The sequence below is a fragment of the Podarcis cretensis genome, assembly GCF_951804945.1.
Source record: "Podarcis cretensis genome assembly, chromosome: 15".
In the NCBI taxonomy this organism is placed as follows: Eukaryota; Metazoa; Chordata; class Lepidosauria; order Squamata; family Lacertidae; genus Podarcis; species Podarcis cretensis.
In genome coordinates, this window is record NC_137185.1 from 37,238,649 (window position 1) to 37,258,673 (window position 20,025).

At 42.3% G+C, this 20,025-nt stretch overlaps 1 protein-coding gene across 2 annotated transcripts in view; it reads right to left on the reverse strand.

Moving 5' to 3' along the window:
• Positions 1–20,025, reverse strand: part of UNC5D (unc-5 netrin receptor D) — a 408,173-nt gene that overhangs the window by 161,610 nt on the left and 226,538 nt on the right. For both annotated transcript variants that reach the window (XM_079954964.1, XM_079954963.1), the window contains exons 3-4: positions 13,801–13,944; positions 7,475–7,578 (exon numbers count right to left, since the gene is read on the reverse strand). In XM_079954964.1, coding sequence (XP_079811090.1) covers positions 7,475–7,578; positions 13,801–13,944 — 248 coding nt within the window. The remainder of the gene's footprint in view (positions 1–7,474; positions 7,579–13,800; positions 13,945–20,025) is intronic.

Below are 20,025 nucleotides of genomic sequence, written 5' to 3' on the forward strand. Positions count from 1 at the left end.
GGCTCAATGGGGTTAAAAAAATTACAGTTTGAAGCTAGCTTGCAAATCACTGTACAATTAGGCAAGAATCACAGCTGTGCACCCTCTTGAAGATGGAACGATGGTTTGCCACGCTACCAGTATGCTCCCTATCAGTAGTCCCATTTAATAACTGAACACCTGTACAGTGGTACCTCGGGTTACATACTCTTCAGGTTACATACGCTTCAGGTTACAGACTCTGCTAAGCCAGAAATAGTGCTTCAGGTTAAGAACTTTGCTTCAGGATAAGAACAGAAATCGTGCTCTGGCGGCACAGTGGCAGCAGGAGGCCCCATTAGCTAAAGTGGTGCTTCAGGTTAAGAACAGTTTCAGGTTAAGAACAGACTTCCAGAATGAATTAAGTTATTAACCCGAGTTACCACTATATGTTGTCCTAACTGAAGTTTCAAGAAGCCTTCAAAAGGCAATTTGAGAACCTAACAGATCTGTTGGATCAGACCAAAGGCCTATCAAGGCCATCATGGTGTTCTCACAGTGGTCAAGCAGATGGATATGGAAAGCTCAGAACTTCACTTTCAACAAAGTACAATAGTCCAGCCTATAGGTCACCAGGCTATAGATAACTGCGGCCAGGTTATTTCGGGGGGGGGGGGTGTCCCAGCTGGTGTATTAGCCTCAGCTGGCAAAATGCACTGTACATTACAAGAAGTACTAATGTATTCACTGTCCCTCCTAGATCTGTCCATACCAGTGGTCTGGGGCAGAAAATTTCCCACTGAAAAGCTTCCAGATTTTATTTTCCCATGGGTTTTTTTGGGGTGGTGGTGGTGGTGGAAATCTGTTTCATAAGTTAATTAGTGACAAAGAATGGATGCCAACTGCAAACACAAGCTTGGCAGTTTCGATGCTTTTAGCTTTGTTTTCAAAATGCAAGGGAAATTAACATGCTAAATTAGGTTACTCTCCAGAGTATCAGAAAAATTTCAAATGCAAATGAGGGCAATTTGCATTGGAAAATGTTATGGAAAACCCACATCACCCCCAGACCAGAGACCTGGTTGTTCTGGAGGAGAATGATCTCATGGAAGAGGGGATAAGCAGCAGCAAGTTGGTCAGGTAACCTACCTGCCATCTTATCTGGAGCCTGGATAACTGTTCTTGGGAAGTTACCTTACACTACGTCAAGACTGATTGTCTATCTTGCCATCTACAGCTTCTCTCCAGGGTATCAGGGGGAAAGTATTTTTTTTTTTACTTGATTTTTCTTTTTAACAAGACATACAATGTATTGCCCTGTGGGTTAAACCACAGAGCCTAGGACTTGCCGATCAGAAGGTCAGTGGTTCGAATCCACATGACGGGGTGAGCTTCCGTTGCTCGGTCCCTGCTCCTGCCAACCTAGCAGTTTGAAAGCACGTCAAGGTGCAAGTAGATAAATAGGTACCGCTCCGGCGGGAAGGTAAACAGCGTTTCTGTGCGCTGCTCTGGTTCGCCAGAAGTGGCTTAGTCATGCTGGCCACGTGATCCGGAAGCTGTACGCTGGCTCCCTTGGCCAATAAAGCAAGATGAGCGCCGCAACCCCAGAGTCAGCCACGACTGGACCTAATGGTCAGGGGTCCCTTTACCTTTACCACGTATTGAACCTGGGATCTTCTGCATGCAAAGCAGCTGCTCTGCTCCTGAGCTGTAGAGCCCTCTGCTCTCGACTGTCAACAAAGTACGACCTTCTCTTCTAGCCAAGCTCCAGCTCTAGCAACTAGCTGGAAGTACATGGGGTGGGACAGTACTAACTCCAGATACAGCTGCCCATAGCCCAAACCTGGCGCAGACAGGTTATCAAATTTCTGCACCCTTGGCATTCCAAGGCATCTTTCCCCAGCCTTTTTCTCTTGCCAGGGTATTTTCTAGAAATGTGATCTACCACCAAATGCCACACGGCTGAGCCAAGAGCTGCTGCTTTTCCAAGGCGACAGGAGTTTCTACTAAAGCATGAGATACTATAGGCAGGATTCAGTGATTAGACAGAAAGGAAGAAACATGCTTTCCTGGAATTTAATTATGTCCTGTTCTCAGTTAACAATGTGTCTATGTAAGACACACATTTCAGATAAAAGGGATACTATTTAAGCCCACACTTCTAACCAATTGATGAACAGGCTTTTCAGCTGGGAAGATAACTAAAGGTCATTTTCTCCTCCTTTTTATGTGTGCATATCTCATTCCATCATTCTTTCTATTTCTCTCCTTACTATTATTTGGCAAGAATCCCCATCCTACATTTCAACTCTCTCCTCTTGCATATCTGCATTTCTGATGGAGAAAATGAGATTTCAACTTCTCCCAATGAAAAGAGCTGACACTTTCTCTTGGAAGAAGGGAGGCCATGGCCTCAACACCAAAGCATAGGCTTTTCCCAGGAAAGCTTTTGACAATGGCCAGTATCCTCCATAGAATGAAACTGTGGACAAGAAAGATTTCTGTGAATATGTGAACTATCTTTCTTGCTTCATTTACATTATGGTTGTGTTAAGAAGTAACATTAAGCCATGGGAGGTCAGGCTTCTATACGATGCAGGAAATCTATGGTAAGTACAGCACAATGTAGAAGTTCCTTTCCTAAATCATGGAAGGCGATGAAGCCTATGATGCAGTGCATGGGTGCGACCAAAAGGCTCAAATGGTGATAACTGTGGAGGGGGAAAAAATGACTGGAGAGGGCTATTATTGCCAAAATCAGCATCTGAAATCAATGAAGCACAGATTATCAGAGTAAATGCATACATACAGAATATAGAAGTCACAGAAGAGCCTTTCACAACCTGCAGCATAATAAAATAAGAAGAGTAGGTGGACCATTGGCCCACCTCCTCCAGCATCCTGTTCTCACAGTTAGCCATGGGAAACCAGCAAGCAGGATTCAAGCATAAGAGTACCGTATTTTTCGCTCCTTAAGACACACTTTTTTCCTCCTAAAAAGTAAGGGGAAATGTCTGTGCGTCTTATGGAGCAAATGTGTGATGATTGCTGGCTCCCTTTCTGGCCCCGGCCCCTTGTCCAGGCCTCCATTGTTGAATGTTCTGCAGATGGAGGCTGTTTGTTTCCCAAGTGACATGTGACTGGCTGATTAGATTATCTGTCTGGAAACTGTAGGAACAGCTCCCTTTCCTTTCCTAAAGAAGCTGCAGAACTGTGAGTTGAACCCCATAAAAACAGGATTTTAAGCTCAACAACTTTGAGATGATCCTCAAAAAACATGGGCTATTCCCCTTTGCAAAAGAAGCTGCACAACTGTGAGCTGATCCCCCCCCCAAACAATGGGGGTTTCCCCCTTTCCTCCTCTAAAAGCTAGGTGCATCTTATGGAGCGAAAAATACGGCACCCTTTCCTCCTATGGTTTCAAACAACTGATATTCAGAAGAATTGCTGCCTCCAACTGTGAAAGCAGAGCATAGCCATCATGGCTAGTAGCCAGCAATAGCCCTCTTCTCCATGAATCTGTTTAAACCTCTTTCAAAGCTATTCAGGTTGGTGGCCGTCACTACCTCCTGTGTGAAAAATTCCCATAGTTAACTATGTGCCACATAAAATAGCTTCTTTTATCTAAAGCAACACAATAACTTGCTTGATACCATGTCAGACCACATTTCCCACCCCAACCTTAAACGGCCTGACCTGTGCCATTGTTCTCTTGCTGACAGAAAATATTTAAAACACATACCATCCTAGAGGTGTTATCTCTAGATGCACAATAATTTTGATGATGCCCAAACTACACAAATTTAGCTAAATGTTATGCAAGTTTACTTTGAAATGAGTCCCATTTCTTGCAGCCTCCAACTGAGCGTGCATATTTGGACCTGCAGCCTGAATTTAAAACAAACTATTCCTGTTTTAAACTTTTCCTCAATGGAGGGGAAAAAGCAAATAAGCAAGCAAAACCTTTATTCCAGAAAATGCCCAATTATCCCACATCACCATGAATATCTAAGTCCCTTTTATGTTATCATATTGAGGCATAGCAGAAAACAGCTTTTCTAAGTACCAGTGATCATAAGCTTTTTACCTTTGAAATCTGTGCTTTGTTTGAAGCTCTGCAGAATACTACTCTAGGCTCTGCACTTCTAAAGGAAATGGGTCAAAGGGCAAAGAATGCATCCCAGAATCTTCTGTAAATAGAACAAACTGGATGGTGGAGAAACAATCCCTTAAAATAAACAAAGCTACAATTGCATACTTCACATACACAAAACACAAAGCCCTTTCAGTCCAAAATATTGTTGAAAAGGAATGTAAAAGGGACTGAAGAGTGATCAACCAGTGAATGGCACACTATTAAGTTACAAGAGTACAACAAGAACAACATCTTATGAATTATCAAGAATGGCCATAAACTGTGCAGTGATACTCCTTGTGCAGCTGACAGTGCAAAATGAACATGTTAGTCCTTCTTAACAGATAGCTAAGGACCTGCAGGGGCTCAAAACAGCTTATATGTTATTGCAAGTTTGGAGGAGATTTATTACTTGTTCATTTATTTGTTCATTCATTCAAAACATTTTTATTCCACTCACTCACAGATGGACATAAAAATATCAATGAAGAAGCAGCCCATGCCTTCAGGACCATAATTTAAAAGGCACAACATAAAATGAAAAGGAGATGGGGATGCAAAATTGCTGCCAACCAAAGTATACAATATTGACCTAGATCAGTCTTCCCCAACCTGGTGCCCTCCAGATGTTTTGGACCCATTGGACACATTGGACCCAGATGCATGGACTATGGTCATGAATAATTGTGTTCAAAACTCTGAGGGCACCAGGCTTGGCCTTGCTCTTAGGTTGGAAATATACATCGAATGAACATACACACACAATTCTGGAATAGTCTGTTTGGACATACCTGATGGGAGGGTGTTAGCTGTAGTAAATAACACCAAACCACCTAGTGTCACACTAGGACTGGGAAGACCCAAGCTCAAATCTGTATGAAGCCATTAAATTTGCAATATGACCTTGGGTCTGTCACTTGCTCTCAGCTTCTCCTACTGTCAAGCCGCTGCCAGCGACTACTGGCCGGTTGCTGAGGAACGTACAAAGACAAGGGAATGTATCTTACAACTATCTTTTTATTCAGTATTTACAGAAAGAGGCTATAGAACCCAACCTCTTGGATAATGGCACTGTCCTGAGTGACCCCCCCCCCACTTCCTCATTCGTCATTCTCGTCTTTTCTCCTATGGATGCTGCTACGTGCCCTCTGTCTTTGAGCTCTTTGCTCTCCTATTTTCTTTTTTTTTATAAATAATATTTATTAAAGTTTCAAAAGAATTACAAAAAGGAAAAAGGAAAAAGAAAAACAAAAAGTACAAAATACAGAAAAAGTAAAAAAGCAATTAAAAACATTTCAATCTTTCCATGTCTTGTCTTTCATTTACTTATTTCCCTGACCTCCTCACACCTCCCTCTTTTGTATTCTAGTTCAATTGTTGTTTCAACAAATCCTTACCCTTTTTGCATTTATCTTAATACTTTATCGTAATATATTATAACTTTACATTTTTACATGTTAACAATCCATTTTTATGTACCCCTTAACCACTTTATTGCTAAAACCACTTAGCTTCATTCCAACCTCCCTCTAGCATTCCTTAATTTTACAGTGTTTCTGTAAATAGACTTTAAATTTCTTCCAATCTTCTTCTACCAACTCTTCTCCCTGGTCTCCTTTGCTCTCCTATTTTCAAGGCTCACCAGGTTCCGGGGGGGGGGGGTCTGGAATGTTTTCTAAAGACACTGTGTCATCAGCTGTCGCCCCTTCTGCTGCTTCCTCCTCCACCACCTCTCCCATTATTTCCCAACTTTCCCCCTCACCTTCCTCTGAGCTGCAACCTCCCTCAAACCCCTGTTGTAAATCTAAACTGTCTTCCTCTTCCTCCTCCCTGGAAAGGTCTAGCTGGGGGGGGGGGCAGTCTCCACCATTCCTCCTCTGCCCAGTCCCTGACATCTGCCTGACAAGGTTGTAAGAACCAAACAGAGGGGTTGCAGTATGTATGCCACATTAAGCAATTGGGAGCAAGAAGGTGAGATACAGATACTGTTCTTGTTACCATTTTTTGTTGCTAGTTTTGTGGTCAACATTTGTGTGTGTGTGTGTGTGTACATAGAAAGGTAGAGATGAAGAGAGGTTATGTGCATGAATTCTGATCAGTTACCTACAGCGGTCTGTGCTTATTCCCAATTACTAATCTGAAGAGTGGGCAGTTGGTTCCGTGGGGAGGATTGAAGAGGGTCTTTCAGGGAAGCAATTGCAGCATAAGTAATTACAGATACAAGCTGACCACTTTCAGTAATTGTCTGTCATGATACTGAAGGAAGAGCATAAGGCTTGAAGAAAGAGCCGGAATGGTAAGAAATTTGTGATCAATTGCAATGATCAAAAGAAAACTACAAAATCCAGGCAAGATGTTTTATTTAGCTGCTCGGCTGGCCACACACAATTAATGTGTCAGTGTTTTCATGGAGTTTCCAGTACTCAGAGGACTAAAAGCACTGCATGCTGTTATTTGCCTTCCAACTGTTCAATGCACTTCCCTTTCTAAGGTGCGATCTACACAAATAACTCACTACATGGTAAAACTGGTCTTGGAAAGGGGAGACGGAGCCCAGAAACTTTTAGTACATGATGTGCTATTTGTCTACTCAAAGTGGAAGCTGCTCTCATAAGAACCTAAGGAGAGCCTGGTGGCCCATCTAGTGCAACGTTCTCTTTCTTGCAATGTGGCCAACCAGATGCCCATGGAAAGTCATTGAGCAGGATCTGAGCGCAACAGCATTCTCCCTTCCTGAGGTTTCCAGCATTTTCCTTAAAGTATGCATCATCATGCATTAGCACAGCGATATGGGAGAAATGTTCAAAGGATCCATATCATAAACTCCCCTCATGGTTACTCTGGAGAAGTTTGCTGGGGTGCTGTTGATCCCTACCAAGGCAAAACTCCTCCTATGTTCCAACAGTATCTTTATAAAAAAAAATGTCCAGTAGCACCTTAGAGACCAACTAAGCTTGTTCTTGGTATAAGCTTCCATGTGCATGCACACTTCTTCAGATACACAGAATTTAATGACATTTAATGTCATTTAATGACAGCTATTGACTGGCCCCTTTCTTTTGTTGGGCAGATTACTGGTTAATGGCACAGGATGGTCAGTAGATAGTTTCTCAGTGGGAGATAATGGAAAGGAAATAATTGCTGATATCCACTCAGAGCATGTCAAAAGATTCAATTTGTAATACATAGGAGGTACACAAATATTGCTTCACTCGGGACGGGAGGCTTTAATAAACTTTTAAGCCTGTCTTGCAGTGCTTAATTCATATTTAAATTCACACTGCAACCTGATTAAACCAAAGGAATCCAAACATAACAACACAGACACTGTTTTTTGGGTTGTTTCTTTTTTGGTCAAATGCCAAGGGCATGATCCCTCACCTCTGCAGCAGGCACTCCCTCTGGTGGGCGACAGTGGAGAACAATCATGCCTTCAATAGGAACTTCCCTCCCCTGAGGGTCTTGCTCAAAGTTCTTGCGCAAATCTGTAAAGAATAACACACTGCAGTTAATCATTTAAAAAAAATAAAAAAATCAAGGGGGATAAACAGGTTAGTCCCTTGCAGCAGATATAGTAAAGCAGGCCAGGGAATTTTTCAGTCTTAGGGCCATGTTCCATTTTAGAGAACCTATTGAAGACCACCAGAAGCATGGCTGACTACATCCCAGGAGTTTCTGCACACACACATTTGTTCATCTTGGCAAGCAAGAAATACTGTCACAGTTCAAAACCCCTCAAGCAGGGTCTCTGAAGAGTGTGGCATGGCCCAGGGGGAGTCTTGGATGCCATATCCAGAGGCCTAAAGGGCCACATCCAGACATAGGGGTCTGAGGTTCTGTAGCAAAATAAATGTCTGGGCTGAAAGGAAAAACTCCAGCAGGATTAATGAATAACAAAAGGGTGTTTATTGCTAGCAATAAAGGCTCAGTGGGATCACTCTGCAAAAGCCCAGCAAGGCCCCAAAGGGTGGGACCTGCTGTTATCTGTTAAAGCCAAACATATGCATAAACTTCCTCCAATTTAAAGTTACAACACAATACTAAATACACAATGTATGGTCTTTCCTTCATTACCTATTCACTAGGCAAGGAAACAAAGGACTCTCTCTTGTCAAATGTAGACACTTAAGAATGTTGTTTACAACCTTGGGAGTAAAGCTGCTCCTAGCTCAAAATAAGGCACAAGGCCTGTAGCCTGGCTAGTTAGCTGAGCTTATAGGTCTCTATGTGCATCACTTCCCCATGCTTGCATCATGAGTTCTGTGGCACATTGAAGGCCAGCACATTGACTATAGGCAAGCAGTTATTTCACCAGATGTATAAAGTGGGACAATTTAGATGGAGTGTGCATTTGTACATATATAAAGAAACAGATAGAAAAACTGGAATGCACTCCTATGCCACCCCTTCTACAAGGAGCTCGCAGCAGCATATATGGTTACCCACCCCCGAAAAAAGTATGAAGTATGTTAGGCTGTGAGAGAGTGACTGGCCCAGTGTCACCCACTGTGCTTTGTAGCTTAGTGATGCTTTGAAGCTGGGTCTCTCCATTTCCAGCCCAACACTAACCACTATGCCACACTGGCTGTCCTAAAAGGCTGGAAAACAGCATTGCAAAACACGGAGGAGTGTGGATTTCAGTTAATATATTGGTTAAAGCAGTTCAAGGAGTGTAAAATTGTTAGGGTGATGTGAATGAATGTCTCTCCCATTCCTAAATCCTAAGCACAATTGCTGGGGAGCTAGTCTCATTGGACATAGTGGGACTTGGCTCGGAATAAGCATGCTAAGCAGAGTGCTGGACAGCTTCCCTGCCTGGGAACTGACTGCAGTGGTGCCCCGCAAGACGAATGCCTCGCAAGACGGAAAACCCGCTAGACGAAAGGGTTTTCCATTTTGGACGTGCTTCGCAAAACGAATTTCCTATGGGCTTGCTTCACAAGACAAAAATGTCTTGTGAGTTCCTGCGGGTTCCCCCCCCCTTTCCGCCCTTTTTCTAAGCCGCTAAGCCGCTTATCAGCTGATCCGCTAAGCCGCTTATCAGCTGATCCGCTAAGCTGCTAAGCCGCTAATAGCACTAATCCGCTAAACCGCTAATGGGCTTGCTTCGCAAGACGAAAAAACCGCAAGACGAAGAGACTCGCGGAACGGATTCTTTTCGTCTTGCGAGGCACCACTGTAAATGCTTTCTCCCCTGCAGAGAGAATGAAATTATAAGAATTTGCCTCTCTTCATATTGCACTGTGAGATCTATCAGAGAAGTCTTCCCATTCACTTATGTATGTTTCTCTCCCCACTCTTTCTCCCCCCCCCCCTTTAAAAACAACAACGAAAAGCAGTCCCAGACTTCATGGTGCGGAGAGAGAGAAAGATGGATTCTGAAAATTAATAGAATTTCACTTCAAGTGCGAGTTTTTTAAAAAAAATAATGTTGAATTTTCTAAAACAACACACAAACAAGCAAACACATTTTACAAGTGCATATGTTCAACTGAAATGAACCTGGGTCTTAAACCCAGGTTGAAATCCAAAGGGAGCAGAGATTTACTTGATGAAAAGCTAGTGGAGCAGCTCCACCACATCCAGAAAGTGATGTCTGCCTTCATTCCTACCTGGTGATGCTAGGGCACTGAACCTGAGGCTTTTTGCATGCATAGCAGGTGCTCTACAGCTGAGTCAGTATAATTCCCACTTGCTATTTCCTGCCCCCCCCCCGAAGGGAGTCTCTAAAAATGTTAGAGACCCTTCCCTTCCTGCTTTTCCCTACACACACACTACATACCCATATACAATAGAGAAAACAATATATGTAAATAAAGCAACACAGCTTTATTGAGAAAACAGAGAAGGTTGCTTTGCCAATGGAAATAACCAGAGTACTTATTTTAGTTATATCAAGGCTACATAAGAGCTCCTTACCAAGGCTTTGTATTTTTTGGGAGGAAAAACTGCAAAGCCACGCTGGACATGGAGAAAGCAAGTAGCCGTGTCCATGTGGCTTCAGAACTTATACAGCCAGATCGATCCACTAATTAATTTCATGCTCCCTTTTCACACTTCCATGTTAGGAAAGAAAATTCATAGTATATGGTGGGGGGAGAGAGAGTCAATAAAAATCCAATTCCGAATAATAGCCCTATGCAGCCCTGCAAAACGGGAGAATTACCAGCTCCTTCAATGTAAGGGCAGTTAATTCAATGAAATAAAAATAATTTACGCATTCCAAGCAAACCAGCCAATGAAAAATCACTGTCATTTATAAAAATCATGAAGCTGCTGTGTTTACCCAACTGTTCAATTTAAGGCGAGCATCCTTAGAAAAAAAAGGGGTGGAAGAAAAGTAATATCTGAAATGCACAGGAAAAAAGGGGATATGCAGAAAGTGGGCCATCTAGGGGCTCACCCCAAAGAAAGGTTTAATCTTCTGAACATGCTCAAATAATGTGTACACAAATGGACAGATCTATTTCCTCTCGTCCTGCTGCTGACTCCTCCCCTGTAAAATTATTTTCTGGAGGCTGGGAAGACTCCTGAATCTAGCAGTGTCATAACCCCTGAATCTAGCAGAGACATGGAGTTGGAGACTGCAGGGGACACCAGGTGGGGAGCCATAGATGACTGTTGAAGATAGGGAGACCATTGTGCTTGAGCAGCCCCCAAAGGAATCTCTCAGTCCACCAGGGCCTGTAGGGCCAGAAATCAGAACCTCATGGTCACCTTCCCCCGAAGAACCAAATGCCTCCACAGCACAGCACCCATCCAGCAGTACAGGAAGTGCACCAGGAGGCAGGTTATAGGAGTAGTGTTTGTCTTCAGGAAGAGGGTTGACCCTTTAAGACTCTTCCCTACAAATGGAGGGAAGTTGGAGGAGGTAGTTTGGAGACAGAGACTTAGGGCTCTTCCACACTTCCTCGTGTCTTGTGCCAAGAAATCACAGGTCCAAGCAGTTTTCCACTTGTCATTTGCTTTCTAGGCATGATTTTCCCTTTGCCCCACTGCTTTCCCCCAGACAACCTACTCTTTAGCATTAAATCAGAACAAACAAGAATCTGAAGAAAAACTTGGTTGCTGTTTGTTCTGATTCAGAGCTAAACAACGGGTTTTCCTGGGGGAAAGCAGCAGGGCAAAGGGAATTGTGGATAAGGCCTTTAGAGGCTTCGAATTGTTCCCTTGGAGCTGACTAATGTCCAGGAACTTTTAATTAGCTTTGCCTCCAGCCTTTCTGCTTTCTCCGTGCGATCTGGCATCAAACCAGAACAACAAAATCTCTCTAGAACAGATGGGGAGGGAGGGATTGAGGGGTCAAGGTAGAGAGGAAGAGGAGGAGTCTCACTGAGCAAATGGAAGTCTGTGTTTGGCAACACCCAAAGTCTGCATATTCTGGTTCATTTTTGTGCTCGGAACTATAACCCAAAAACTGGAAATGTGTATAATCAAAAGAATGAGCTTCCAAACTGGAAATTAGGCCAAAAGGTGCAGGATCATGTCAGTTTGCTGCAAGATTCACTGAAATAAAATTCTTTAAGTATCCTAAAATGGGTGTGAGATGAAGTTTCTGTTCAAGTACAGAATCTAACACCTCCTGGCACCTTCACACAAGCCCAATACCCTCTCAAATTATTTATCTAATGCACTGATTACCTGTTCAACATTGCAAATGCAATCTTAAATCCACATACTGTATATTCTGCAAGTACTAAAAGGTGTGTCTGGCTTTATCATTTTTACAGGTCACCAGGTCTCCTGCGTTCCAAAGCATTCCCCAGGTCATGCTAAGCCTTTTCATGCATCATTGCTTTGGGTGCACCATGTTGGGATGTAGTTCTTCCAAGTCTCAAACTCTCAAGATTAGCCTGGGAGGCATTTATGGGTGGTCTTGTTTCCATTTTGAATCTTTGGCAGGTCATTCCCAAATTGGAACTGGAAACTTGACAAAATTGCTATAGACAAATCTGTTTCAGCTGAATATTAGGGAGGGTGGATCCAAATTTATCTCAAGTTGCATGTGAAAGAAGATTTGCATGTGCTATTTAAGCATACTTCAGATGTCCCATATATTCACATAGCCAATGAAAGTAGGGGAAGTGGGACTGTGGCAGCAAGCACCTTACTCATCCACAACATATGAGCATGTTGTGCACATGTAGGCTCATAAGTAAGGCTGTGGACTGTGCTTTTGGCACATGACTGCATGTGTGAGTCTATGCATGTTGTGCATAGACAGCATAGATGCATAAATAAGCTTACAGTGAGGGTAGAACATTCTGCTGCAATCCCAGTGTACATATGGATATTTTGACTCAAAGCCTGAGCAAATGTCTGAACAGTATTGTCAACTTTTAGTTTTACTTTTAGTGTGTCTTCTCATATGGAGCCTTATCAATGTGCTGTGCTTTCCATTCTAGTATTTGACAGATGCATTTTTTAAAAAATGAAAATGAAATGAAATTATGCAAAAACAGAAGTTGCAGCTGATATACAGCTATTAAACACACCATGCATTTAAGGGGACACACTTTGTGAATTTCATTTAGCGAGAAGCCACACAGTGGGTCTATGATCTGCAGCTTCTCATGCCCTGGAGTGGCATTGAAGGTTGGTACCATACAGTAAGCTTATTGTGGGGAATTGCAGTCAAATATAATCGAAGCTTCTTTGTTCACTCTCTATCCACCATGTGAAGCTGACCAGGCAACACATCCAGGCTTGACCACCTCAAGCCCAGACTGTGTGGTCAGAAGTATTTTTCTGAATTTTGTAACCCAAGAATTTCTACCTGTGTTTTTCTTGTTGCTACATGGAATAACACATGAACCTGAAGTTCAGAGTCTGTAAGTAAAGCCATTTAAACTTACTAAAGGTGTGGTCTGTTCATTGTGAGTGTGGTAGAAATGGGGGAAAGTGCTGTAGGCAGGCTAAATGGGATATTTAAAAGGTCTAACAGCCTATTTGTAACACTTCACTGTTGCTGCATTTTTGTGACTTTTAAAGCTCTACTATGGTTCTTTTACTGGAGAGTGCATTTAGCCCTGTGCTTGAGATCCAGATGATTATTTTATTAATTTATGGACATGGTTATATATTTCCCCATACATATCACCAGCAGCAACTATATACTTCTCAATCATATGAAATCACCTTTTGTTAACCACAGAGATAGGGGACGAAGCTGTCAAAACATGCGAGTATTCAGCTACAACAGATATATTTGGTACTTGTTACTGTATTTACAGTAACTGCACATGTATTTCCCATACACTTATGAGGGACCCAGGCAAATTTTTAAATCCCAAACTTTCTCCTTCAAACTAACAAAGTGAGTGTCCAATACTCACATGACCTGTAGTTGTGAATACTTGGAAGGGGAACACTGCAACTGATATACACCCATGCTCACTCCAGCACATGTCAGGCTTATATTCTGTTCTCAGGAATTGTAAACTAAACAGAAAACTTAGTAAGGAATAGATCTTAGTGCTCACCAGAGAGCTTGAAAACACTTGAATATCAGAGAAGAGTTATGGTACAATTCTGCCTTTTTCCCTGTGTGTGTCATTCACCACCCACGCTTTCCCTAGTCTTGCTGCTTTGTCAGCCGTGCTGACCACCAATGTTTGGACAATGGAGACTGTCAAGTGACCCAATGCCCAACAGTAGTCTACAGGGTTCATCCTCAAACTTCTGTAGCAAAGCTGGACAGCACTTACAGGCTATGCGGACTGAAGCTTTTCTGCTCTTTGAAGTCCCTAAGTGGCTCCATGCAACACACTGACACCAGTAGTCCTCTGGCCCATGAAAATCTTCTACTTGCTGTCTTGTCACATTGATGTATGCCTCACGAACCTTCAAGCCTGAATGGGAAAGATACAGGGAAATTAGCTGATAGAGAATGCCTTACTCAGGCATAACACTAAGGTTAGCCAAACCTTTTCTTTTTAATTAAACAATTCCATTTTTTAATCAAGGCAAAGCTTTAATTACTTTGACAATAATATATGGCTGCTAATTAAATTCTAACAGCCAAGTAGGTCAGAACGCATGAGCTGAAAAAGCATCCGCTTGCCAAGATGTGATTCCAAACTATGCAATATCTGCCTTTAAAATCTTCTGTTGGCACTTTCACTCTTAATAAATAAATAAAGGCTGGTTTGTTCAGCTTTTTTCAAAAAGAAAATGCAACAATAACACAGCAAGCAAGGCAGCAGTCTTCTAATAAGTGCTGGTTGCAATTCTAAGCACAGATTCTTGCTTAAAACAACAGGGCTTTCTTCATAGGTGAGTGTGTACAGTAGTATTTGGGGTGTATACTTTTTTTCATCCATCGGCAGTAACAAAGCATGGCAGCAGAATAATGGCCAAAAATAATAAGACAAGAGTGACTGAATGACAGAAAATCAAGAAATATACACAAAGCAACCCGACAGAGAAACAGCAGCCCAGTGGCAAATGGCGCTCAGGAGCTGGCATTATTTTCATAATCCATCATCTTCCCATCTTTCCCGTCAATACAGCTTGCAAAAGTTAAAAACAATCACAAAAGCAACAATGGTTAAAATTATATAAAATAGAGTAGCAGCTTATCTATGTGTGTAAATAGATAACACACAGTCAGCATTTACTGTGAATAGTCCTGCTTTTTTCACCCAATCTTTATGGAGCATCTGCACAATGACATGAGCAAAATATCCCTGTCACATTTTCCCTATGCAGCCTCCTCTCGCTGGTGCTCAAGAAAGCGCAGAAAGCCTGACTTAAAATCTCAGTGGAATAGCTAGGCAGTGTCCCTGGTGCAATATAACCCATGACCCAGCTATTCTCTCAGTATATGCCAGGTCGCTCTAATTTCTAGGAATGGTGAACTTGTCAATTTCCGTTTCTCTCCATTTCTCATTTACCCACTTCATTTCAAAACATTTCCACCATAGTGTTTTGTTTTGTTTTTTGTTTAAGTAAACCCTCCTGAAAATTCATCAGCATTTTAGTGCAGGTTTCTCTTATTAGATATGCACTTGTATGCAATTTTGCCTAACAGACACAAGTTTACAAAGCAATTTTGCATAATCCAATGTACCTCTGCATGTTAATATATGCTTTTTAATGCATACTTCATCCATATTTATGCTTTTTGTATATATTACTTGGCTGGAGAACTGTGTTGCAAAATTCAGTGCACGATGGCTGTGTTCTGGTTCATGTATTATTTCTCAAAAATATGTGAATTACATGAGTTCACCTTTGAATCCTAAGTGATCCAATTCCCACCTGCCCCAATTTCTAATTATTTCCAACAACAACAATAACAACAACAACAAGAAGAAGAATAAATTTTATTTATACCCCACCCTCCCTGGCCAGGACCGGGCTCAGGGCAGCTAACATCAAAGTACATACATTAAAAACATAAACCAAACAGCTTAATCCTAGATTGTTCTAGCCCTCTGCTTCTCTATAGATTCTTTCTACGAATGAACAACTCTCAAATTATAACTTCCCCCTTTCCAAATAGCACACCTGTGTTTTCTTAGGCCCTCTATACTTGAGTGAGGGCATTCTAAAGAGATCACAGTGAGAGTGGAGGGACCATTTAACCCTTTCCCCCAGCCCTAGTAAAAGTCCCCTTCTTCAATATTTGGGTCTGGGGGAAATGGGGACAGTCTATTTGGCAACTAAATGTTAGAAGGAAGCTGCCTTATTCTTATTCAGACATTTGGTACATCTAGTTTAGTATTGCCCACACTGACTGGTAGTGCTCTCCAGAGTTTCAGACATGGTTTTCTCCCAGCCCTATGTGAAGTGCCAGGGATTGGACCAGGGACCTTTCAATAGCGGTCAATGTTTTCCTTTTTTAAGGGAAATTCCCTTATTCCAAATAGAATTCCTCGCAAGAAAAGGGAAAAGTTGACAGCTATGGACCTTTCTCATAAAAAAAACAGTTGTTCTATCACTGAGCTACAGTCCTGTTCTGGGCCTAAAACAGAACAGAAAAGACTAAGTGCAACTGTATCATCCAAGTCTGGAATAACATGAGAAAGAATGCCAGAAAGTCAAGTTTAAAAACTGTGTCAATGTGGGTGCCCCCCCCACAAGACCTTTATCCACCAAACAACTCTAAAAATAAATGTATTGTTTATGTTCCAAAAAGACCAAGGTATATTGTGTGAATCAAAATATTTTTGCCATTACTTCATAGTTGCTGGATCAAAGTAGTCCCAGGATCAGAAAATTCATTCTGCTGGTAGCCTGGATAAACACTAATTTCTATCAGTTAGATTAAATGCTCATAGTCTCACAGGTATTGCTTCAGAAATATATTCTCACTATTTTCACGCACTTATAACATGGAATGTTTTCCCCTGTCTCCTCTCTACAAATGCAAAGTTGCAGACTGAGAGGCCCTCTGTGATGCTGTCTGTCTATAATAGTTGAGGCTGTGTTAAAAGTTTTGCTCCTACGCCTTCCTCAGCATCATCTCTGCACATGGATGGATTTCTTGTCCTCCACATAAGAATGCAACATTATGAATTGATGTGTAAGCAACCAAAGGGAGGTCAACAGATGCACTCACATCTGTTAATAGCTCAGAAATGGAATGAAGGAATATAATGCTTTGTCTGGGTTCTGATACGGAGCAGGAAAATGCAACTGCCTGCCAGCTGCCACAACCCTATTGCAGACTGCTAAGAATCACTCAAATGGCAGCTAGGGGAGAAAGGGCCTTGGGTATCATGTTGCGAACCACCAATTAGTCAGCGTTTCGATAAGGCAAGATGCAACTCTGGTCAGTATTTCAAAAGATGTACCTAAAGTAGAACTAGCATTGGATACAATTCACTGATGGGGGCAGTTCACATTTTAATAGGAACCTACCTACTCTGCACTTCCAGAGACAATACACAAAGCAAAGCACAATTAGCCTTCAAAATTCCAACTTCCCCAACCAGAAAATGTACACAAATATGTTTATATTAGGAGAAAGCAGGCATAAAAATGTACAAATGAGTGAAAAGAACATACAAACCTGCATTATATTAAGGAAAACGTGTCTGCTTTCAAATGTTCTTGGTGACTTTTAAAAACAACAAAATAGAAATCACAGACTGAGGTAGAATCGTGGATAAATGAATTTAAGATGGGGAAGGGGGTGAATTAGCTGTGTTAAACTGAAATTGGCGAAACCGAGCTTCCAGCAAAACACAATGTAATCTAGCTAGTACTTATTGATATGAGATGTAAGCAGGTTACAAGCCTGTCCCTATGTCTGGGTTAATCAGTTAAATGTTGGAAGGTATGCAAATCCTAATTTTTTTTTTATCAGTTAAATGTTGGAAGGTATGCAAATCCTAATCATCAGTTAAATGTTGGAAGGTATCAGTTAAATGTTGGAAGGTATGCAAATCCTAATCATCTCCTAATTAACATTACTGGTAATTGAGTAGTCCAATTAAATTTGCTAGACATCTGCAAAGCAGTTTCCAACTACTTTGGCAAAGTAACTAGCCCTGCACTTTGTAACACATTTCCACCTCTTTGAAGGCTCATTTGCTTCCAAAGAGCCTTTCTTTCATCTATAAAGCTCAGATCTTGGACATTTATAAGCCTTGCAGAAACTGGTGTTTGATCATGATGTCGGGGACTTCGCAAATTAATTCCGAGAAACTTTGCTCAATATGAACTGCTAGACATCTCAGATGTAAAGCAAACCTTGTGAGAAATGACAACCTCAAGCTAAACAAAACCAGACGGTGGCTTCCAACAGGAAAGTACTGAGAGATACAGAGACGAGGCTTGTCAAGGGCTCAAAATCTTAAATGCCTGTCACTTCACAGATATCAATACAATGGACTTCTCTCCAGAATCCAAATTTAAATCTTCCAGCATCACTAGCTAATGCCTTGATTAAATATCTCAGAAAAGCTTTCAAAAATCCCCAGAACAGGAACATTTGGGCAGATATATAACAAGGCTGGAGACAGTCAACAGGTATTGAGAGAGAGAGAGAGAGAGAGAGAGAGAGAAATATTTGCATGGCAGGTATGTAGCCTACCATACAACGTAAGAGTCACACTTGTCCCTCAGGCTACTGTTGCCTCCAACCCTGCCCACCATTGATGTGTGGCCCTTGGAACGTAGTCTATGAAGGAATGTGTCCTTCAGGATAAAAAATGTGTTCCCTTCCCTATAGCAACCCTAGTGCCCACCAGACAATGTGGACTACACCTCACATAAAACCCAGTTAGCATGGACACATAATAAACTTCACAGTGGACTTTGTGCCTTAGTCAAGCCCAACATCATAGTACAGTCATACCTCATCTTACGTTTCATCCTAAGGTGACCCAGAAGTACCGGAAAGGGTTACTTCTAGGTTTCGCCGCTTGCGCATGCTCAGATGCACAAAATGATGTGGAACGGATCCCGTTCGCAACCAGAGGTACCACTGTACAGTGGTACCTTGGGTTACATATGCTTCAGGTTACATACGCTTCAGGTTACAGACTCCGCTAACCCAGACATAGTACCTCGGGTTGCTTCAGGATGAGAACAGAAATCATGCGGCGGTGGTGCGGCAGCAGCGGGAGGCCCCATTAGCTAAAGTGGTGCTTCAGGTTAAGAACAGTTTCAGGTTAAGAACAGACCTCCGGAACGAATTAAGTACGTAATCAGAGGTACCACTGTATAGCACACTACTGGAGTCACAGCATCTTGGCAAAGTCAATTACTGACACCCTCCCCTGCCACTTTGATCTTCCCTCACTCTGCTCATCCCAAAGAACCAAACAGCACTGCGTGCCTGAAACTGGAAGCTGCCACTTTTGTTTCCTAGAATGCCCTGGGCACTCAGGCATTGTGGGAAATTTAAATGGTGTTTCCTAGCCACCTGGCAAAGATTAAAGTGCTGCTGCTGTCTCCAGCATTACGTAAGCCTTCCAGGTTCGCCAAAGCAGAGCTCTCTGCTCCCCTGCAACCTTTTTATCAGTAAACATACAGTGGTGCCCCGCAAGACGAATGCCTCGCAAGATGGAAAACTCGCTAGACGAAAGAGTTTTCCGTTTTGGAGGTGCTTTGCAAAACGAATTTCCTATGGGCTTGCTTCGCAAGACGAAAATGTCTTGTGAGTTCCTGCGGTTTTTTCCCCCTTCCCCCCTTTTTTCTAAGCCGCTAAGCCGCTTATCCGCTAAGCCGATAAGCCGCTAAAAGCCGCTAAACCGCTAATAGCGCTAATCTGCTAAGCCGTCAATGGGCTTGCTTTGCAAGACGAAAAAATCGCTAGACGAAGAGACTCACGGAACGGATTCTTTTCGTCTTGCGAGGCACCACTGTACTTCAAATTGGGCTGTAAGTGGATACAAATGTGGAAAAATAAGCTAAAGCAGGGTGGGGAGGGAATCAGGCTTTCACCCCCAACGGAGAAACCAATGCATCTTGTGACTAACCTGTGGACAGCCAGATGTTGTTGGACTTCAACTTCCATCTGACCAACTAGAGTAGCCAATAGTCAAGGATGATGGGAGCTGTAGTCCAGCAAAGATATGAAGGTCCAGAGGTTAACCACCCCTGTCTTAGAAAAAACAAATGAGAACTATTTCACTACTATGCACCACTACATTGCCTATCTTTGATGCCATCACAGAGAATGTTTCTATTTCAATACACCCTGGAAGGGATGAGGATCTACCGGGGCTCCTCTAAGTGACCTTTTTAATGAGAATTCATCCTGATTTGCTTACATGAAGCTTACATGGAGGTTCGATTGTGAGCATTTGAGCATGTTGGCAGGAAGGCCACAGAACCATGAATATTCATCTTGGTTTGCTTGTGGCATGTTTGTGAATCTTCTTTTTAATCATCTGTTCATGCCACCCTTTTCCTAAAATGTTTCCTGTCACTTAAAGGTAAAGGTACCCCTGCCCGTACGGGCCAGTCTTGACAGA